The 23,380-nt window shown below is 40.3% G+C and overlaps 1 protein-coding gene across 3 annotated transcripts; it reads left to right on the top strand.

Moving 5' to 3' along the window:
• Positions 1-387: 387 nt before the first annotated feature.
• On the top strand, positions 388-23,380 carry PANK3 (pantothenate kinase 3). 3 transcript variants are annotated; one of them, XM_009091337.4, is made up of 7 exons: positions 388-874; positions 9,592-9,944; positions 10,746-10,999; positions 11,107-11,283; positions 13,216-13,339; positions 15,543-15,668; positions 17,028-23,380. In XM_009091337.4, exons 1-7 carry the CDS (start codon positions 847-849, stop codon positions 17,076-17,078), a joined length of 1,113 nt encoding a protein of 370 aa, XP_009089585.1. In that variant the 5' UTR covers positions 388-846; the 3' UTR covers positions 17,079-23,380. The 3 variants fall into 3 exon arrangements, with proteins under 3 accessions (XP_009089585.1, XP_018770864.1, XP_018770866.1); XM_018915319.3 differs by having other exon boundaries at positions 848-969; XM_018915321.3 differs by having other exon boundaries at positions 869-1,002.

Consider the following 23,380-nt stretch of genomic DNA (forward strand, 5'->3'; position numbering starts at 1 on the left):
TGAGAGCACGTCACTCTGAGCGAGGGGAAATGAAAGCAAACGCCAACTGCCCGTTTCACTTTACAGCATTCGAGTGGCTCGGGCAACCCCGCGGAGCGCGAACCCCGGGGCCAGACATCGGCTGCAGCTGAGGGTGTCACAGCGGCTCGGGGCTTGTGCCCGCTGCCCGTGCCCTGTCAGTGCCCCTGCCCGAGCTCGCTGCCCATGCCCCTCGCCCCTGCCCGTGCCCCGCTGCCCACGGCCAAGGCGCGGCCATTGGCGCGGCCATTGGCACGGCCATTGGCACCGGGCCCTGCTGTGAGGGCGCGGGGCCCGCCGGGAGCTGTAGGCGCGGCCGGACTGCGGCTCCCGGCGCGCCCCGCGCCGGGCGGGGGCGGAGCCGCCCCGGCCCCTTTGTGTGCGCGGCCGCGGCTCCGGCGCCGCCGCCATCTTGTGCCGGCCGGGCCCGTGTCCGCCGGGGCTCCGCGGGGCAGCGCCGGAGCCGCGCTCCTGCACGGAGTGGCCGAGCGGAGTCTCCCCGCGCTCCCCCGCCCGGGGCCCGTCCCGCGGCTGTCGCTCGGCTCCGTCCGCTCGGCGCCTCGCCAGCGGAGCGCGGCCGCCCCGCCCCGTCTCCCCGCCCCAGCCCGAGAGCCGATGCCGCCGCTGGAGCGGCCCCTGCCCGGGCCGCGGGCGTAGCGGCGGGCGCGGCCAGCGCCGCTCCCCGGGAGGCGGGCGCCCGGCGGGCGAGGAGCATCAGGAGAGCGAGGCCCGGCCCCGCGGAGCCGCCGCTGCCGCTGCCCGCCCCATCAGGCGAGCGGCAGGAGACCCGCCCCGGCCGGCAGCGAGCCGGGCCGCCGCCGCAGCGCCATGAAGATCAAGGATGCCAAGAAGCCGTGTAAGGCCGGGCCGGGGGAGGGGGCGCGGGGCCTCGCGGCGGGCGGTGCCCATCCATGGATCCGGGAGATGCCCGCAGAGACGCGTCTCGCTCCTGTGCGTCCCTCTGAGGGAGGTGTCGGGGTTCAGGTGATCCTCACTGCTGGCGTCGGAAGGACTAGAATAGAAAGTGATATAATCAGTTTCTTGGGCATGGGTGCTCTTTTTGATGAACCACTTAACCGCTGTGCCGAACATCTGCGCAGGTGGCTGCAGTTGCCACAGTTTTGTTTCTTTAATCAATTCTAACTCATTTTAGAATATTTACTAATATTTGGATGTAACTCTTTTCGCTAAAATGCGCTGAATGCTCCCCTTTAATAATCACAGCTGTATTAATATTTCTTGCTATGTGTTGTTCAGGAGTGCCATGTTTGTTTTGTAGCGGGTAAACGTGATTCAGACTCAGGTGAATATAAACAAAACATTTTAAGATTACAGCTACCTCTTGAAAAGAGAGATTTGGGTTGAGTATGGTTGATCTATATGCAGTTGATGCTCTCAGTGTAACAGATGCGCAGCTGTGCAAGGCAGCACACCTGTCAAGCTCATACAGGTGTGCCTTAGCTGAAAAGGATGCAGGTTTTGCTCCACTGAGTTTAGCATCTTTTTCTTTGCCATCATACTTAAGGACTTAATTTCAGGATGAGTTACTGTGTAGAAAAGATGGCTAGTCCCAAATTTCTAGGCCTCTTGTATTTCATACAGTGTGACTGGCTAATGAACAGCATGCCACCAAGACAGGATATTGGAAATTAATGTCTTAAATTTATTTTTTGAGCAGCCCAAGAAGAGGAGAATCACCAAACACGTATTTAACACAGGAAGTATTAGAAACTCTAGAAATAGCTATAAAGGCTTTGAAAGTAGGTTGTTTCCTGTGGTCTGGTGGGGAAACACTACATATGTATCTTGTAGCACACAGCTAACCACCACCTCTTGTTAGTGCCAGAGTGTGGAAATTGCTGAATTGACTGTAATGATGTTTATGAAGAGTAAAGTTCAGGCAACAATGTTTTCCCCTGGTAAAATATTAAGAAATCTCATCGAGACAGCAGTAGCTGGCTGTAAAATGTTATAGTGGTTTGAGAATTGGAATGGGGAAGACTATGGCTGCTCCTATTGTAGAAACCTGCTAATTTCAGGACTGTCTCTGCTGGACCTCAAAGCCTTTGTTTTCTGTAGTGGTGGACTTAAGCCTCATGGTTAAATAACAGGGCAAATGTTACCAAGAAGTTCTAACTGCTCAAATATGCTGCAGTTGTAGTTACGCTCTTCCAGTTCTTGAATTTGAACTTTGACGTTGGTTTCATGATGGGAATTAGAAACAGTTGGAACTGCGTAAGCAGAAGGGGCAGGATAAAGTGTCAAACTACGTTGTTTATTTCTTCTTGACTCTTGAACACACTTTCGAGCTGGTGGCTTTTTAAAAGGTGATAGCACAGACTTCCTTAGGCAGTGAACTTTAGACTCAGTCTGCAGATTTCTGCTCTTGGTTAATCACACTGAGAGAGCAGCTGAATGTTTGAAGAGGACCAGGTCCACAGAAGCCCTGAAGGTGGAAATTGGTGTTCAGGGTCTCTGGTACCCAAACACTGCTTTCAGTTTGGTTTAAATGCTTACATGGACGTGAAAGCTGAGTCGGGCTCACAGTACCACTTAGAGACTGTTTACAAATCGTTTGGCTAAGACACTTGTAGACACTTTTCAGCACAATTGTTGAGTGTACATTCCTCAGACCAAGTGAGTGCCTAATCATCTGTGATGGAGCCAGATGTGATTCTGGGGAAAATGGATAATTGTTACTGAACTTAAGAACCTGCAGAGTAGAACTGAGCAGATTGCTTTAGTCTATCTGTGCTTTTGCCTTTGATATTTAGCATCAGGAAGGAAGGCCTGAATGTGGTTGGCATGAGAGATGTGAGGGTAAAATGGATCACCAAACCAGAGCTCCTGATGAGTGTACCCTGCCTGCACATGCTTGTGTGCTCCTCCTTTCCAGATCTTCACCTGACTAATGCTGTCACTAATTTGATGGAGTAAAAACTGTGAGAAACACAGCAGAATTTATGGAACACAGCTTCTGAGATTGGCTGTCTTGAAAGAGGATAGTAAAGAGCCATTCAAATCTCATGTGCTGATGATGAGAGCAGTCAAGCATTTTAAAGGAAGAGAAATTCAAATCAGAAAAACCTTGTACTAAGTCAGTGTAGGAGTGGGAGCTGGAGAGGTTGTGGAGTCTCCATTCTTGGAGGATTCTTGAAAAACTTCTGAGGCCTCAGAGTGTTGACTGGACAAAGCTGTAGCTGACCTCATCTGGTGCTGGCAGTTTTCCTACTGGTGTAAGAGAGGTCAGGCCAGATGACCTCCAGAGGAACCTTCCAAGCAGCAGTTGCGTGATAGCTCTTCTGAGGAAATGCCCATGGGGAAGAAGGGCTGGCAATTTTCAAGGAGATTTCCAAAGGTTATTTGTGGGTTGAGATGATAAATGTGAGAGCAGCAAGTGTTGCAGAACTGCTGCTGTGTGGGATCTGCCCAAAGGGAAGAGAGCAGGAGCTCATTCAGAGAGCTGTGCATGTTGGCGGGGGCAGGCAAGAGCGCTGTGCCAGCGTGCTGTGCTCTCCAGGGGAGCTGCAGCCCTTCCTCTTGGCTCTGAGTGTGACCCAGTGCTGGAGGAAAGGCAGAGACTTCGAGTACTTGATGCACTCTGTGTGTTACTTTTTGCAGTTTGTTCTTTTTGATTGTTTATTGAAAGAGTTTGAGAATAAGTGCCTGTATTTCCCTTGAGGTGAATTAAGACACGCTAATATATGAATGTACATTGCAAAGATTTGCAAAATCTTGCATCAGTATAAAGGAAATATGAAAATTTCAAGTTTACTTTCTCCAGTGTGGTTCTATGGATGCATGTAAGCATTGTGGACGCATGGAGAATTAGTGTGGTAAAATTGATGAAAATTCCATTTGGATTGATGGAGAATCCTGGATAAATAGATGGATTTTTTTTTTCCCTGTGGAATTTGCTGCATAGTTTTTTGGTATCCTAGCATTTTCTTATTAGTCCTTGAAAGCTGATTATTAGCCCATAGCAGATGTTAGAGGCTCTCACTTGATTGCAGTTGAAAAATGTATTTCTAAGAATGGATTAATACTGCCAGGAACAGTATATACCAAAAGTGTTATACACAGTGCATCTTTAAGTGTTAAATTATGCCTCTGCATTCTGTATCTTACCATAATAACACCTATCCCCAAAGAAATAGCTGCTGAAATGTCAACAAAATTACCAGAATGAGCAAGGAGGGAGAAGCTGAAAGCAGCGATATTTTGTCCTGTATTAAGCTTTATGTGGTCCCCACTTGTAGAAGGATACAGCCCATGAAGAGCAGTTACAATAATTGCCCATTAGCACCTGTCCTCCCACCGTGAACGGGGCTGTTCTGGAGCGTGATTAGAGGTGGCTGAGTGGGAGTTTGCAGAGCGTGATGGAGTTTTCCCTCAAGGAAAATGGGAGGATGTGCCAGGGTGTGTCAGATACGTTTAATTTGCATGTTAATTCTGTCCAGCCCAAATGTATTTTGAGCTGGACTTGGGATATGTGAACCAAGAACCTGTTACACAACTTGTTAAGGAAATTCTCCCGTGTCTCAAGGACTAAGGACACTTAAGTGCAGTTTTGCTCTGTAGAGGCTCATAGGCCATGGATTGGTGTTCATGGGCACAGCAAAGGCATTTTGCTGTCCAGCCCTCAGATCAATTTAATTTAATTTAATTTAATTTAACAGTTCAGCAAGCTTTGCTGTGTTTTCTCTTAACTTGTTGCATAGCTCACATTAGCTGCCTTAGCCCCCCAGCTGATTTAGCTGTTAAAATTTACCATCAGGTTGTACTTTGCTGCATGCTGATTTAAGGAAATGCTGGAAGTATAAGAATGGATGCACATAAGAAAATGTATTTAGAAAAACTGCAAAATGCATTTCATTAATGTGTTTATAAACACTAACTATGTAATAGTTCAGTAGAACTTCTAAATAGTTGTTTGCCTTATCAGTGTCCAGATAAGAATGGGATCAAGGTTAGTTTTGTTACTAAAGGCTATGTACTAGGCTGAATTAGATAAGTTTTGGGCATCAGAACTGATGATACTGCTTAGTTTCATAAAGAGCTGTTGCAGTGCTGCAAGAAGTAAGTTTAAGTTTTTGTGGATCTCATGATCACTTTCCTGTGTTGTATTTTAAGGCTGTATAGCATCATGAACTTTGGCACCCTTTGGCAGTTGTTCCCCAAGCCATGTTTGTACTTGGAGTGCAACAGTCTTATTTCTTAATAATGCATAAGCTTTCTTACAGAGATGACACAAAATGTGGTAGGCTGTTCTTTGCTGTCACTGACAGCTGTGAATTTTTTTTTCCCCATGGTGCCAAGCTCCCAGCTTGAATTAGGAGTTAGCTACTCTTCTTTGAAGGTTGGTTCTTGTTAAATTTATACAGGATTGACCCAGAGTGTTACTTTATCTTACAGGGAAAATGAAGTATTTCAAACTGTGTTTGTGTTTCAAATATTTCATTACATTCATAAGAAAGAGGTTGACAGGAATCTGCTTCTCAGTTTTTAAAAGCAAAATACAAATAGAACATGAAATTGAGGAATCTTAGGCTTGACTGAGTAAGGGGGGTGTAGCTAAGTCTTTGAGTGTGTACTTCCTGCAGCTTTGGCTCCAGAATGGGTGTACAAAATCAGAATACAAGTGTGTGGCCTGGGTGGAAAGCTTCAAAGGTCCCCTGAAGAACCCATGGAAAAGGAAACACTTCAGCCTTTGTGCTTGCATTGGCACAAACAAGACATGCACTGTAATTATTTCATTTAGCATATAAAGACCTTATATGATAAGATATAAGTAACCTTAAGACTGCTGCCAGTGACTGTGTGCAGCACAAACTTGAGAAGTGCAGACACAAGAGAAAGAGGCTTCCCTGTGCTATCTCTAAAGATGATTAAGGTTTAAATAACAAGCAACAGCCACACCAGCATGGGTTTTCTTACTCAGCAGAACTGTTCCATTATTACATGAGCACAGCACTCTTCCCTTGCGGGAAGTACTTTTCTAATTGCAGGAAGCAGCTCTAGGGAATCCTTTTAAAGATCATGGGTTTTTTTTAATTCTGAGCAGGTTGCCCCTCAGAGCTGTCTTCACAGCATGTACTGAGCAATCTGTTGCTTTATTTTCTGTGTCTAGGTAGGGACCACAGCGGCTCCTGGCAGAGCTGGGGAGTGAAAGAAAATCTGGATTTGTAATTAAGGAGGTTGTATGTTATGGTACTTCACTTGGTGTCCTGAAGATAGTTAAATTTGGTGTGAAGTATCACATTAAACACCATATGCGTTTTGACTTCCCAGTTAGTGTTCTACTTCCTGTATCTGTCTCTTCTTGGATAGTATAGATCTGTATTTTGTGTATTCTTAAGTAGAGCCTGGCCTGACTTCCTAAAAGCAAAATGGGTGGTTTTGAAAGAATTTTATGTAGTTTATGCAAGGCAGTTGGTCTTGTTAAATAAAAAACTGAATTCTTACTTTTCCTTTATTCAAAATGTTACTGACGGCTGCAGAGAGGAGGTGAACTTTGAAAAGTTGGGCCCTGGATTTGTTCTGTGAATAGCAGTTAAATTCTCAGCAAGGAATATCTCTGAGCTGTGCATCACTTTTTGTGGAATATTCCTGGGAATAACAGCCAAGAGGAAGAGCTAAAAAAATATTTTAATTATCTAATCCCCACAGAGCTGAGGAAAAAAATTACAGTTTTAGTGCAGGGGAATTGACTCTCCTTATGGATTGAAGCTGTGGAATGATGGTTACAGTTGTGCAAGTCTTCAAACCTAGTATCTGCAGACCTGTAAGCTTGAAAAAAAAGGTTGTGTAATTGGCATTGGCCTCATCCAGACATGCTTCTATAACTGTAACTGCTGAAAGAATCAAGCTGTTGTCTGGGGGTATTTTTTTCTAAAGTTTTTGCTGCTGGCATTCTGTTCCTAAATCTCTCAGAGAAGCGTGACCCACAGATATAAGTATAAAAATACCTTTTGTAGAGTCATTTATATATCCCTGCATCCAGATATGATGGACACTGAGCCAAGATCTACCCTAAGCAAACCTGCAGCAGTAAGATGAAGGTTCACAAGGTTTCCATGTTGTGTCCATGTATAGTTGCATTCAAATTTGGCAGAATAAGTGTATTTCTGTTATTTAAGGATAGCTCAGGCATAGATAAATCTTGTATCTTTGCAGTCCCAACTGATTGTGCCCTTGCCATTTGTGTGTATGTAGATCCCCTTCTGTGTTTGGAAAAGAAAATGGCTTTCATTCTCCTGGCTGCACCTGTAATAAAATCCATATAAATCAATTAAGAGTGGCTTGGATGCACAAGAATCCTTGTGTAACACCTTCTTGCTGGTACAAGGACTAAGTTAACAGTACGTGGGCCCAGTTGCTTGTCAGAACTCCTCCACCTTGCAAATGAAACTTGAGCAATGTATTGCCAGTCAAATCTTCACAAATTTTCAGTAGAAAAATATAAAACTTCCTGGGGTTTGTCACAGGTGAAAGCTGACCTATTTCTTCAGTTTCAAAGTCTGTAAATGGCTGTTAAGATCACTCAGTTAACCCAGAAAACTGATCTTGTACAGCATGATCCCATTTTTCAGCATAAAATGTGTTCTCATTTAAATTATGGAATAAACGTACAGTTCAGCTGTTCTTGGTGTACAAGATCCTTAAACCTCAAGACTTACAGAGGTGTGACTAATGCTGTATTTGCAAAAGCTTTTTGGATCATTTAACATGGGATGGAGTGGACAAACAGGCATGACTTGCACCAAATCATCCTTAAACTCATCACATGAACTTTCAGCTGTTCCCTCCTCTTTCCTGTTTCGGAGGACAAGATCTCAGTTCTTCACTAGGTGGAATCCAGGTAGTGCTTGGGTTGGGGTGTCCTAGTTAAATTCGCATGGGTTGGCTTGAACTCCTCCAGGCACTTTCTGGTCTGCTGGGTGAATCAACAATTTTGTTCTTGTGACACCATTCATAGCAAGGGCTTGAAACTTTGTGAGGTCACTTAATAAAATCCTCAGCTAATTGTGGTCAAGCAGTAAGGTGACAAATTTTCTTATGTCCAGAGTCTCAGGGTGAAGAAGGCTAGCATGCAGTCACAAACTCAATTCATGTGTGTCTATGCTTTCTCTCTGCTTAGTCTTACGCTCAGCCCTCAGTTTTATGAAGAAGATATCAGGTTTATAGAACTTCTTAATTTCTGCTTCAAACTAGATTTTGCTCATAGAATTTACCTTTGTATTTAAATTTAGATTATCAAGGTTAAGATAACCAACTAAAATTTTTTTTGTAATGTTTGGCAATATTCTGTTGATGCCCATTTCTGGAAGTTGAGGCATCATTGAAGTTTCTTTTCTTAACTTTAGCACTCAATAAATAAACTGACACACAGCCAGCCATGACTGAATATATTACAATATTTTGGTTGGTCATTCTTCTCAAGTATAGATCCCAGTGGTAATGTAAATACAGTGTAATGGCATCTTGCTCATGATAGGCATATTAATATCTTTCTGGTTTTGTTCCTGAGTTTCATGCTTCTGTAAGATATAAATTACATCTGAAGAGATAAATTGGAGCACTAAAAAAGAAAAAGAGGAGGCAAAACCAAGCAAGTTACAGTATCAATTAGGAAATAGAATATGAGCTTCCCAGCTGGATATTCAGGATCTTTTTTAAACTGTTTCTGGGAAATGACAGTGGGAAAGCTCTCAGTTAAAGATGTTGTCTTTGCTGTAGGTTTTCTAAGTATCTGTTTTACTGCACTTAGTTAGGAATATTTATTGATGCAGGCATGTTCAAACTTTGGTCATGCATGTCATAGACAAAATCCCTTTTAGGAACTGCAGTCATCCCAGATAAGGGACAAAGGCAAAGCACTTGTGGTTTGGTGTTGTTATTTTGTAGTAAAGAAATTCCTCCTTCCAAGCCAAGGTACCAAAAAAAAAAAAAAAAAAAAAAAAAAAAAAGGAAAAAAAAAACCAGAAAATGGAACCTAAATTCAATAATATTAATTTTCTCTTTGCTTGCACTTTTTAATAGGATGTTTTGTCATCCCTTTAACTTCCAGAGATAGAAATTTGGCATCTTAACTGTCTCAAGTTTTACAGTGCATGCAAATAAATTTCCTCTACCTGGGCTGCCCCTGTTGCCAGCTGTAATGTGTAACCTGCTTTCTTGAAGTATGCATTGCAGTCTTTGTGCTGAACTACGTCAGAGTTGTTATTTTAGAAGTGAAGGTTATTTTAATCCTTTGTTCTCAATAAGAAAAAGTGGTTGAATTTTGTTTATGGGTTGGTCTGAAAGATAGGGTATAGTTTGGGGAGTTTTTAGTTGATCTTTCTGAGCACCTTATGCCATTTACATGTGTATAGTTGCTCATTTTTTCATTCTTTCATGAGGCCAGAGAGACATTTAAGGTCAGGTAATTGAAATGAGCACTAGATCTTTTTTCCTGGGAGGGTTGTTGTTAATGTCTGTCTTGTTTAAAAGTACAGCCCAGCTCAGTCTTAAACTCCATGTGACGTTTTTGCTCTTCCACAAACCTAATGGCTCATTCTTGTATCTTCACAGCTTTCCCATGGTTTGGCATGGACATTGGGGGAACCTTGGTCAAACTTGCCTATTTTGAACCTATTGACATCACTGCAGAGGAGGAGCAGGAGGAAGTGGAAAGCCTGAAGAGCATCCGCAAATACCTGACTTCCAACGTCGCCTACGGATCCACTGGCATTCGGGATGTCCACCTGGAGCTGAAAGACTTAACCATTTTTGCTCGAAGAGGAAACTTGCACTTTATTCGGTTCCCAACTCATGATTTGCCTACCTTTATCCAAATGGGAAGAAACAAAAACTTCTCAACACTACACACGGTGCTCTGTGCCACCGGCGGTGGCGCCTACAAGTTCGAGGAAGACTTTCGCACAGTAGGTAGCCTGGCTGGCCTCTGCCTGAAGCTGATGGGTTAAAATAATCTGGGTTTTGAAAAACTGGACAGCTCTAATATGTTTTAGTACTAATTGTACTAAGTATGGTGAGGAGTTACAGCCTTCCTGGAATCCACAGCACCAGTTAATTGTCTTTGTGTTTTAGGAGAGATTGGCAGCTTAAACATCACATGCAGAACTATGGAAGAGCTGTAGAGAGCCTTAAGCCCTGCAGAATTTCTGACCTGTGGTTTTCCTGTGATCCTTGGAGTATTAATGAAGTTGCAAGGATAGTTAGTACAATGCCATTGAACTTTTTATATGCTGATAGCTTAGAAATTACTGTTTTGACTTGTAAGATGGGGGAGGAACCCAACAAACCTTGAACAGATTTTCAGACATGAGTTCCACCAAGATGACGCTCAGTGGGGTCTCTAGGGTATTTGATGACCTTTCTATTGATTTAAATTGATGAAAAATGTTAATTTTTCAGTGGAGTAATGTCTTAGTATTCAAAAGTGATCTTTGAGCTTACCAAGGAAGATACTTATATTGCGTCTCTCTTCTTGATTCAGGTGTGAGATCTGGATTTACATTCAGATTAACTTGCTAGTTTAAGTTTATGTATTCAGAATTTAGGTCTGAATTCTCTGTTGGCTTTATAGTGGCATTGAAATTTCTGAATTAGTCACGTGAGATAGCTTCTTAAAGTTGGGCAGTACAAATATAGTCCCATATTTGTAGCACATTTGTGCAATGTTAGAACATGTTACCACAGTCTTTTTTTCTTTCTTAACACAGATTGGAAACCTCCAGCTGCACAAACTGGATGAGCTTGACTGCCTTGTCAAAGGCTTATTGTACATAGACTCTGTCAGCTTCAATGGCCAGGCAGAGTGCTATTATTTTGAAAATGCCTCAGATCCCGAGAGATGCCAAAAGATGCCTTTTAACCTGGATGATCCATACCCATTGCTGGTTGTTAACATTGGTTCAGGAGTCAGTATTTTATCAGTCCATTCCAAAGACAACTATAAAAGAGTAACTGGAACAAGGTAATTTAAAAACCTAAGTTGGGGTTGTGACTCTATGGGGCAATGACACAGGGATCTTTCATGTGAGGAAATGCTGTTTGAAAGCAGCTGCTTTTCTCTGTCCTTAGTCTAGGTGGAGGGACCTTCCTTGGGTTATGCAGTTTGCTGACAGGCTGTGAAAGTTTTGAAGAAGCTCTGGAAATGGCATCCAAAGGAGACAGCACACATGCTGACAAGCTGGTTCGGGATATTTATGGAGGAGACTATGAAAGATTTGGTTTACCAGGATGGGCTGTAGCATCCAGGTAAGCAGGAGTCTCTTTGTGGATTCTTCTCTTGGTTTGTGGAGCTTCAAAAATAAGGCGTAAACTGTTCATGCAGAAAGAAATGCTTTTCTGCATGGTTTTATTGTAGTCAAGTTACATTTTTATCCTAAAAGTATGTATCCTCAGCTTTCCTGCTGGTTTAAAGCCATGTGCAAGTGCAGGTGCCTGCTGGGTCAATATTGAAGAAACCTCCTGAGGTATTTCATGGACAGCTTTGTGTGAGTCAGAGGGAACACGAGGTGATAGCAGCAGGAACAGAGTGCAGAGGTGGTGTGCTGTAACCCAGCAGGCATTTAAACACCACACAGCCACTCGGGCTCCCTCCAGTGAGATGGGAGAGAGAACTGGCAGGAAAAAAATAAAACTGGTGTGTTGAGATAAAGAGTGTTGAACAGGACAGGAATGGAACAGAACAGAATGGTCTCCTCCCCACTCCTTGTGCACCCCCACTGTGCTCACTGGTGGGGTGCAATGAGGAGCTGAAAAGGCCTTGACTGCTCACAATAACAAAAACATCCCTCTGTTATCAACAGTTTCCAGCACAAATCCAAAACACAGCTCCATGGTAGCTATGATGAAGAGAATTAACTATCCCAGCTAAAACCAGCACACAGCTACTAGGAAGAAAATTAACTTTGTCCCAGTCAAAATCAGTACAAGAGAGGGGAAAAAAAGTACCAATTTCTTTTTATATTTCCTAGAGTCTTTTAGTAGAGCCATTGTCTAGAGGGAAGGTGAGTGGGAGATGGCTTTTGTGTTGCTCTTACAGTGGAGCACTTCCTAATTTTTTTTGGAAATGTGCTTGTCGCTACAGGCACCTGATGTAATGTTTTAGCTGCTTTTATCACTGAAGAGGGCTGTTGAACACAAACAGTTTGCACCATAAAAATGTCATTGTCATTAACAGAGAACTTTTGTCACAGCTGCACACATTATTTCCATTGGGGAATATCATCAATGATACTACAGCTTTACTACCCTTACAAAAGATAAGAAAAATAAACTCTGCAAGTGAAACTAATGTGTCCATAAGAGTGTTCATTAAATCTTTGCTGTTGTTCCATAGGGAGTCATAATTCATGGCAACTTAATTATTCTCCCTCTCCAGCCACCTGAGTCCAAGCCTCTTGAGAGCCCATGTGCTGAGAGGTTTTAATATGTGTGAACTTTACACTTCAGTCAATAAGGTTTTAACTTGCTTTATGTTGGTGCTTTCTGTTCTCATTTGCTTTTTAAGATCCTTAAGAGCTTTAATGGCTTTTTGAGTTTTACAATAATCAGGATTCTTGCTCTCCAAACTGACTTAGATCTGGCTCACAGTCCTTGGTGGTAAAATACCACACGTAGCTATGGGTTCTTGTCCTTTGTGCTTTGCATGGTAAGGGAGGTGCCCTTCTGATCCAGAACTCTTCATTTCTGCAACCTAAATTGCATTCTGTCACTGTTCATTTCGTTTCAGAGGGTTGTGTTCCATCATAAAATAATTCAATTCATAGTTTTCTTCTACTTTGAGTATAAAGGAATGGATAGGTGTTTGTGAGGAAGCAAGCATGAGAAGTGAAGGATTTACCAATCAAGCAGTGACTTAATTTACAGTGACTAGATTTGCAGAGTAGTCTTCTGTGAAGAATAAAATTGTTTTACTGTAGGCGGTTCTTCATGGAAGTCAGCAATTTGAACAAATATAATTTGCTGGGGGGCTGTTATTGTAACACAATGGACTGTTTCCTGTGAAGGAATAAATAGAGGTGTAGTGTCAAATTGCTGTATTTAATACAGACTTAAAAAGCAAGTTCCTCAAAGAGAAAACATGAGACATAGGTTTTGTTACTGCATAAAAAAATTCATTTTGAAATTATTTCAAATGCACATGAATCACTTTGTAACTCATGGCCATTTCTCCTGTTCTAGTTTTGGGAATATGATCTACAAAGAGAAGAGGGAGTCTGTCAGTAAAGAAGATCTTGCTAGAGCCATACTGGTCACCATCACCAATAACATTGGCTCTATTGCCCGGATGTGTGCAGTAAATGAGGTAAAACCTGACCAGGAAATGATCCATCTACAGCTCTCTTACTTGTCTTCACATGAAATGACTGCTGAAATGGTGTATAACTTTAAACCTTTTAATACATTCTCAAATGAAGTGAGGAAATGCATGTAGTAGCTTTGAGCTGGGCCTACAATCACCCTGCTTTGGCAAGGGAACTTCAAGTCCTTTATCACAACATCCTGTGCTTACCTGCAGGCTTTGGGCTCCATTCTTTAACAAAGCTCCTCATCAGGTACCCTCCCCTTTGGCAAAGACATCCTTGTCCCATTTCTCCAGAGACAGTCAAAATATTCTGAAGCAGTTCCTGGTGCTTTAACCACAGAGCAGCTAGGGTTGCAAAGGACTCCTGGAGATGATGTAGTCCAGCTCCCCTGCCAAGGCAGGGTCACCTAGGGAATGCATCCATTCCTGAGACAAACTGTGCTTGGAGGTTTCAAAATACATGACTTGAGCAACTGCAGCATTTAAGCTGCTGAAAGTCCTGCATAATCATGGCTTCCAGCAGTTTCTCCAAGCTGAAATTATCCTCTGATCAAAGCCTTGTTTCTAGATAAACATTAGTTTTAATTTTTTCTAGCTCTTGAGTCTTTAAAATTGCTTTGACACCTCTCATCTTGCTGGCTGATACAGAGAAGGTTTCCTGCCATCTTCTGTTTCTCAAAATTCAAAAAAGAACCAGTATGTGTTCAGTATTAGTGTGGACAGCCAAGAAGCTGGGGAAGAATACTGAATTTAGGCAAGAAGACATGAGAGTCTGAGCAGCAGGGATTATCTTCCTTCATTATCAACAAACTTGGGATAAAATGAGGTTTAGTAATAGTTTTCTTGGAGAAGACTCTGGGTAACTGAATTAAGAGTTCTACTTAAAATCTTTGCATGTGATTGTCTCAGAAGTACCAACAGCCCTGTTAGCTGCAGTAATCCTCCTTTCGCTTAGTAGCCAGATTAATTATATTTTCTTAAGTTTTAATAACTTCTCCCTCACTTTCTCTAATGTCTGTCTTGGAGAAGGAAGGTAATTTTGTAAGTGTTAATTTTGGCTTTTTGCTTTATGGCAAAGCCTAATAACAAAAGAGTTAAAATGAAGATGAAGTTGAAAGTACATTCTGCATGTCTTAGGCAAATTATGCTATTTATATTTAAGGATGGGAGTAAATGAAGACATATCAGAATTTGTAAACTGCACAAACTACCTTTATTCCGAGTGGTTTTTGGTCTAATTCCAGCTATGTCACAGAACTACAAACCATAAGAAATAGCTAATAGGGATACACAAAGTAGTACCTTGAACTGATGTCTAAAGATGAAATAAATGTAATTATTTTGATTTCTTGCAGTAGAGCAGAATTACATTTTTGTGTCTTAACTAGTTAAAAAGGTTTTAAGAAGTTTGTCTTCACTGGTTAAAAAGGTTAAAAAGCAGTTGCATATTAGGCATTTGACTACAGGTTGAATTGTCATATTAGTTATTGAAATAACTTGGAAATGATCATTTATTTAATGCAATTAAGTGCTTTTTAAAGCACTGTGCTAAGGACTAACACAATTTTTATTTGGTTCTTCCTCTCAGATCATTAAAGCAGTGTTTAATGTTTTCGCTTAGTGCTGGATTTACTTCAGTTAATGGGGAATATTAAGTGATTTTCACTTTTTTACATTTGACTGGATTAAAATTCACAGCTCACTGGCGGTATTCAAGTACTCTTAGTGTGATGCCAGGCTGAGGTATACTGAGGGCTGGAGATGAAAGGAACATCTGTCATGTCTTACTGCCTTCGGCTTCTTTACAGTGCTGCCTTGTTGCATATGGATCAAGCAGCATTGTACAGGGCTATGAAGGCATTGAGTCTTCTCTACCAAACAGAAGTATCTTTCATTTAATTTCTTTCTCAGCTGGCTTCTTTCTTTGGTGTAATTGCTGAAAATGCTCACTTAATTTGAAACACAAATGCTACTTGTCTGTAAATTAAGTCCTTAATTCTCGAGGGTTGCACTATTTTTCCTTTTCCCCAAGTATGCCGTGTTTTAAATTTTGGAACCATGTTTTAATTGTGGGTTGTTTGGTTTTTCTGTGGTTTTTTCCTCGCTTGAGACAGTCTTCTCTTTCATAGCTTATTTTTTCAAAGCTGTGTTAAACAGTGAAAAGACTTAATCCTTTGCTGATTTTCTCTTTTTTTTTTTGTAGAAAATAAACAGAGTTGTGTTTGTTGGCAACTTTTTGCGTGTGAATACTTTGTCAATGAAGCTTCTTGCATATGCACTGGATTACTGGTCAAAAGGTCAGCTGAAGGCCTTGTTCCTAGAACATGAGGTATGCTGTGGCTCATTTATCTGTGTGTACTGTTTGACCATAAATCAGAAATGCCTCTATTGAGTAGCTCTCATGTGTGATATCCTGAGGCACCAAGTGCTCAGTAAATATTAGAAATAACAGGAGGTTTGTCCTGCTGAATTGGTTCTCTGGGAACAGTTTTCTGCCAGGGAAGTACTTCAGTCACTTTGGGGTTTCTCAGTTCATGCTGTGGATCTCTGGAGAGGAATAGCAAAATGTTAAACTCTGTGCTAAGAGTCAGCAGTCTTCCTTGGGTTTGGATGGAAACAGCAGTAAGTATTGTGTTTCAAAGAGTGCAGAAATGTAAAGCTTGGCCCTTTGAAACACTTCTATTGTTCTCAGCTGAGCTTGAGCAATGTCTTGAAAGTCAAGACTGCTTTGACAAGGCCTGTTTTCATTCCACAACAGACCCCTCAGAGCTGTTGTAGTGATTTTATGCTCTGAGAATAACCTGCTTTTGGGCAGCTTCTGCCATCTCAGTATGCAGTACTGAGAGCTTTGACCTGTTTTGGTTGAAATACAGGCAATCAGTATTAGTTACAGGTGCAACAGTTGCTGACGTACAGCTTCTGGGCAGTGGGTTGGGAATTTTGTCCTCAGTTTCTTGGTCTGAAAATATTACAGCATTCCATCTCTTCCCTTCAGTTGATTTTCACAACTCTTTTCCTGTATTGCTTATCCCAAGACTGACAGTCTGTTCTGGTGGCCAGAGTAACAGTAGAATGGTTTCTTGTTAGTTCTACCCTCTTCAGATTTTTCTTGGATAAATTTTAAACTCACATTTGGTCAAGTGTTTATTCTAAACACTTGAATACCTCTTAGTTTTAGGGAGGGGGAAGATTTCACTCCACAAGGGAAAAATTATTCAACATGAGAATGTGGTTCTTTGCATGCAGGTAGATAGTCCAAAAGTGTGATGTGTGGATATAATTGGAGGAGTTTTTCACTTTTACTTTAGGAATAATGTTGCTATGGGTATTGAAGATGTTTTAGCAAGCAAAAGTTGCAGCTTCTTTAGGAAGAAAAAGCCAAACCTGATTTCCATGCTTTAGGAGTCACTGATACCTGTCTTAGAGGCCCTGCAGTGTATGGTGAGGCTTGGCAGGAAACCCCCTAAAGTCAAGCTAGAAAAGAAGGATAAGATGTTTGTTTCACAAAGCCTTAAATAATTACTGTGAAATATTATATACTAGAAGTGTATCATGTTCTTTCTGTAGCATTGATCCATCAGATGATTGTTGTCACTAAAATGTGATTACTGCAGAATTTAATACCCTACTTAAACTTTTTTTTTTTTTTTTTGTTTTTGTTTTGTTTTGTTTTGTTTTATTTTAACAGGGATACTTTGGAGCTGTTGGTGCTCTGCTTGGGCTGCCAAATTTCAGTTGAGATCCCAGATGTCACTACACTGAACTATTTTCCACCTGAATGACACTTGTTTATGTCGATGGGAATTAAATCTGGGGAGGGGAGGAGAAAATAGCTGATTTTCTGTAACTCTTTTTAAGAAGTGATGAAGCTACTGAGTATTGCTGTTGTAAGGAACGGGGTTTCACTCTGCTGGGCACTGGCAAGTGAGCTGTTTGTGGCTGTTATTTAGGTTCTTTGGTATGTGTAGCCAGTAGTGAACTTCTAATATGCAATACATCCTCTGAAAACAACTTTCCAGAAATTCCAGAAAAAGAAATGCCAAACCCTTAAGTGCTCAGGATGCAAATATTGCAGGTTTATACCCAAGGCTTTAGGCCCATCAGTTTATATACAAAAATTGATGACTGAAAAATTATTTTCATTAGTTGTACTGCTATTATGAGCACAAATTTTATGTGTACTTACAGAAAACAAAAGACAGCCAGATACTATTGACAAGATGAGGAAACTGTAGACGGTTGCTTCCCACAGTAAACATAACAATTATTTTATTTTTATGTGTAATGGAAATAATATTAATGCTTTAATTTACAGTGGGAAGAATAGAAACACAAAGAATCAGCCAAAGCAGCAGATTAAGCAGTTGATATTTTCAAGGTTTCATGAAGGTACCTTAATTTATTAGAAGATTCAGCTGGTATTTTGGGAAGATTCCTCTGTCTTTGATTGGATTTGGAAACGAGTTCAGTGATTAATGAAGGCAGGTTTTAGGGGGAAGATTTTTTGTTTGTTTGTGTTTTGGTGTTTTTTTTTTTTTTTTGAGGACATGACTTCCAAAATTCCTTCTGCATTACTATTTTTTTATATTTTTGGCCTCAAGTTCTGCCATCATGAATCATCATTTGTAAAGGTACCCTAAAGCCTGAGAGAATTGAAGAAATCCTTATAAAATAGACTAATTATGCGACCTCATAATTCTGATGCTTTGGCTTATTTCTGTAGAGGTTTGGAAAAATCTTTGCCCCATCCTACTGATTTGAAGTTGTGATTTCCGTGTAATTTTGTAAGAGTTGATCAGAATTCAAGCAGATGTTGAAGTTGAGAGGTTACTTTTGGATTTGGAAGTTTGTTTTTGGAATGTGAGGACAACATCAGAGTTTGTATTGCAGCAGCAAATGGACCAATATTTAATGCACTTGCAATATGGAACCATTCATCAAATTGTGGCCTTGGGATAAAATCCATACTCTGGAACTGATTTTTGGGGTTTTCTGTAGAGTTTTAAAATTTACAGTTGTGATTATTCAATAACTTCAGTCCTGAAGCTGGGGCATGAAATCTTAAACTTACAGGACTATTATAGAGTCAGTAGCTACATGACTTTTTGTGGACTAAAGCTACCCAATTTTGTGATATTTTCCTTTTAAATTTATTTCCTGTAAGTGCATGAGGAGCAGCCAGACTCAAACACATTCATATCTTGGGGTTTAAGGTTTTTAAAACTGATTGCTCAAGTATTCCACAGCATGACTGTGTTGTATTTCTCGATACATCCCCCTTGTGTTAGAAACTCCTGTGCTATTTTCACTCTTCTCTTTCTCAAAATTCAAAGCCCCAAACTAACATAAGTTTTTGCTTTTAAAATTTTCTGTGGTCCTTGAAGAGTACAGTACCTTAGAGTAGGCAACTCATTAAGTGCAATGCTAATCACAAATGCAGTTCCATTTACTGTTGCTTTTCCTGGTACCTGTACTACATTTCCATTGTGCTTGCTTTGATGTTTCACTATAGACATAAACAACTAAAAATTACACTCACAGTTCAGCTGATCTAATGCTAAATCAGAGCACTTCAGAAAATAAGTGGATACAGTTTTTCTAGAATGTCTTCATAAATACTGTAAACTGTTCCTTTTGAGTTAGGATTGACTATCAAAAGTAACCTTTATTTGGTTATAAAACTGTGTATAAACTTAATTTTCTGGATGTTCTGGCAGCCTGCTGAAAATTTTGCTAACTAACTGCATATTTTACTTGCAAAGGGTGCTTTAGGAGACCTACCACAGCTCCATTAGAAGCAGTTCCTTTAGTCCATGTTTATTGCTACTTCACTTCATTGGTGATACTCAGAGTCCTCTTGAAGCAGTAGTTAGGAGCTACTTGTATATTTAACCAAAAGCACATATAGAAGATGATTACCTAATACCCATAGTTCATTAAACCAATTGAAGTTGATGTGACCTAACATACATTTTTTTTTTAAAGTAAACTGTACAGAGTTACAAAATAAGCAAATGGAGTAATTCTTGAATAGCTGTACTGTATAGAAACTACTGTGAGAATCAAAGAGTATGCCCTACCTCTGTTTTATTTCCCTTGAGCTTCTAAAAAAATTGGCTTCCTGTTGCTAATTTTATCAGCACAATTGTTACTTCATTACAAGAGCAACCACAGCAGTTGTCAAGCCCTGCTGTAAAGCCCAGGGGTCCTGTGTTCAAGCCACATCTTTGGGTTTCATCTCATTTTCTGTCAGCTTAGAACTTGTTACTAGAGTCTCCAAAGATTGACTCTACCACCAGGAGAAATGATAGGCATCACAAATAGTTGCAAGATAAGCCTTAATGTCTTTTCTTCTAAATTCTCTTGTAAACAGGTTGAAAATGCTTGTTTCTTTTGTATGAGTCACTGAAGTAAGTTGCTTTTTCCTGCTAGAGTCTGTTTTTACTTTAACCCTTGCCATCTCTTTTCCTCAGAGCTAATTGGCTGAAGTGGCTTTAGGGTGAATTGATTCAGTGTGATGTACTACAGTAAAGAAAATTTGGGCTTTTTTCAGGACTGCTCTTGTCTTCTCAAGTGGAACCACTTTCTAGAGGAAAGTTCTGTGATAGTTCTTGAAAGTAAAATGTAAGACCCACTTTGAATGTGTAATCATTTGCAGCTCAGTCAGCCATGTGAGTGCCTTTTAATTTTTTCATATAATGCCAATTTTGTGGTACTGGGACTTTATCCATGAGGTTTCCTAACCAATATACTTACCAGAAAAATGGCAGGTAATTTTATTTGCCATGCAGATGATCCCTTTAATCCAGTGTAGCAGGAGATACCAGGAAAAAATCATCAGGTTTCTGCCTTCCTATCTCTGTAGCTCTTAGTCTTGGGGTAAGGATATTGCATTTCTTGGTCCTTTCAAGTATTATGCACAGTTGTATTGTATCATTATCTCTCTAAAAATCATGCAAGTTTATAATGAGATAAGTACTGTTTATTTCTGGGTAGAGAAGTTCAATCTTGGGTGAATTTATTCCAAGCTATTAAACATAACCACTTTGACCTTTCCAAGTCTACTTGGGTAATTGCTGTTTGAATGAAAGGGGACCTCTTACAATACATCTTGAATATTTAACAGGCTGGAATTAAAAATTCCTCAGTGTTCTTTACTGAACTGAGCAGAGGTTTAAATACAAGCAATTTTTCATTATTTTTAGTAAAGTCTCAATACATTTAGGAGTTCAGAGAGAAGCTGCAGTGATGCACCCTGTGTTTAGTTTGCTCAAGATTTCCAAAGTGTGTTCAGGTGCCTGCCCTGCCTTTTGAAGATGTTTAACTCCCTCAAGCACTTGTGTGATTCTGCCAACAGGTGCTCATAATTGAGAGTTCCAGGGTGGAAAGAAGAGACACCACCCACATTGTCCCATTTCACCTCAGCTGTATGATCAAAAGCTCTGGCTTTTCCTGATGGATCATCTGCTCCTTCAGTGCTTGTGTGACATTCCTGCTGGCACTTGAGTTGGCAGTATAGATGCAAGGTGCCTGTGAAGGCTATAATACTCTTTGTCTCTACCCCATACAGGTTTTCAGGAAACATCTGCTTCCAGATCCATTGAAAGAACTTATTGTTTCTCAGTATTTCAAAATAGCAGTGGTGTTTTAATGTTTGGAACTAATTAAAGGGTTTTTTTATCTAGAATAGATCTCTGCTAGATAAAGATTAGATGGTGTCTTTCATATCAAGTCAATAATTTTCATTAATGAATAAATTTGCAGCCAAACTGTTTTTAAATATCACTTTCATTGTTGATGTTCTGAATACCACTGTAATCCTGAGGAAGCAGTGACTTCAGAGCAGAGGTGAAGGTCAGTGTGGTTCTGTTGAGCTAGTTCTGGTCAGTTCTACTTATAACCAGACTAATTCTTTCCCTTGTCACTTCTTTTTTTCTTATCTACAGCTTTTTATGTAGGCTTAAAAACCATATAATATTAACAGAGCTTTGCTGAGGTTAAAAAGTGAACAAAGATCTGTGGGTGAGGTTGGAAGTGTTTGAGCAAGGCCTGTAGGTCCCAGGGCAGAGCTGGGGACAGACACACAGTTTCTGGTTGGGTGGGATCATTTTTTCACTTCCCCTTAATGCACAGTCAAAGCTGGTGGGTTTCACAATGTGAATAAAATGGGAGAATTTAGTCCTCAGACATGACCATGGGAGATTAAAAAAATGCATTTTCACAGTGTGGAAGGATAATTCCTGCTCAAACTTCTTTAAAGTTTTACTGATGTATTCCAAAGTACGTCACCAGTATTTTGTCAGCTGTGGGTAAAATTAGTAATTCTCTGAGTTAACAAAAGTCTGCAAAGAAGCCTGTTTTATTAGCTTCATTTGCATCACACATGGAAAGCATATTAAGTATTTTTAAAAACACACTTTTGAAAACAGATGATGCTGTAATATGTCTAATTATTAATGTGCTAATGGAATATGTTTGAGCAATCTCAGTTTGCATAACTGAGTGTCAGATCCTGCTCAGTCTATAGTTATTTCAGTAAATCATTCTTTTAAACTAATGAGCAAGATTTGGCCTCAAGGTCTTCTGCCTGGGGAACACAGTAATGCTACTTTGCATATTCCTGCTGGTGCTAAATCATTTGTTGAAAATAAAGATTCTAAATAGAAATTGTAAATAAAATATTTATGGCCTGGTCCTTTTGACAGACTTAAATTTTATCATTTGCCAATACTTTTTGGCCTTATTTTGAGTTTCCGTTTTGGGTTTGTTTTTTTTTTTTGACTGTGTGTGTTAATGTGGCAAGTCATTGGCAGGTGTGGCTTCCTGTGCTGCTTTATGTGAGGCCCATGGCACATCAGGAGACAGATGGGTTTTCATTTCCTGCATTTCCATGATATCCTTCATCTTGTTTTGTTACTCTAGCTCTTTGCACAAATTTGTCTCAAGTAGAACACAATTGGCATTTGTTCTCTGCTAAAACTTCCAAGAATGTCAGCCACTACTGAAAGTGTTTAGGAAAGCTGTTGAAAAGTCAGAAATACCCATTTAAAGTAATTCTAAAATCTAAATGTGCTAATTAGGGTGGCCTATAAAATGAACTGGAATATCGAGTGCTGGTTGCTAATCTTTGCTATAAATTGCTGACATTTCACAATTCATATTTCTGGCATCAGTTTCAGAAATTGTAAATACAAGCTTTGGGAGGTGGTGTATTAGTTTCAGATTGTGCATTATGAAAGACTAGTGAATTAGTATTATGAGACATTAAATTACAACACCTAGAATGTGAAAATTAATGTGGTTGTGTTAGGGTATAGAGGGCTTTAGATAACCTGCACTTTTACATTCTTGAGTTTTGGCATTTTACCAAACAAACATTTACTTTTCCATTTACTGTCTCATCATATGCAGGCCTTGTAATCACCAGATGCTGTCTTCAAGTATTTGTTTTAGTTAGCAAAGCAGACAGGCAAATTTGTAACTTGTAAACCCTGGTAGGGTGGGAGTTCTCTGAAGAGCCATTTGGTTAAGTTGCCTTATTCTATTGCATTGCACTCATGGTATGTCTCTGCTTTCTTGTTTACTGTTCAGACACTGAAGATGTGATGTAAAAATACCTGCTACAAATTTTTCATCATAAATTACTCATGAATACCTTTGTGTCACCTGTTAAACAGCTCTTGTAAATGATGCCTTTATGCCATCTGTAATACAGCTCTTGTAAATTGTTTAAATTATTTTTTTTTTATAGATTCTCATTATTGAATGTACAGATTTAGATCCCTTTATTATGTCACTGAGTAATTTGGTTTGGGCCCAAATACGGACAATGCTGTAATTCATCCCATCAAAACTGTAAATAATTCTTTACTGCTTGTTTGCATGAGTGAAGTTTGGATTTCATTTGCTTTGTCATAAACCAACTCCTCTGTCATGGGCCTACTTTTTACAGTTTATTTTCCTGGTTTTATTGCCATTTGTTCTGTACGAATGTTGAAACAGTACTTTGTCTTTTCCTAATAAATAATTTGAGATTGTTCA

The sequence above is a fragment of the Serinus canaria genome, chromosome 13 (genome assembly GCF_022539315.1).
Source record: "Serinus canaria isolate serCan28SL12 chromosome 13, serCan2020, whole genome shotgun sequence".
Classification (NCBI taxonomy): domain Eukaryota; kingdom Metazoa; phylum Chordata; class Aves; order Passeriformes; family Fringillidae; genus Serinus; species Serinus canaria.

What these genes read in the sequence shown, in the direction of transcription:
- PANK3 (XM_018915319.3), top strand. Translation starts at nt 930, where the DNA reads ATGGATCCGGGAGATGCCCGCAGAGACGCGTCTCGCTCCT. An exon ending in CAGAGACGCGTCTCGCTCCT is followed by an intron (nt 970 to 9,591) that starts GTGCGTCCCTCT and finishes GTATCTTCACAG; the next exon opens with CTTTCCCATGGTTTGGCATG. An exon ending in TCGAGGAAGACTTTCGCACA is followed by an intron (nt 9,945 to 10,745) that starts GTAGGTAGCCTG and finishes TTCTTAACACAG; the next exon opens with ATTGGAAACCTCCAGCTGCA.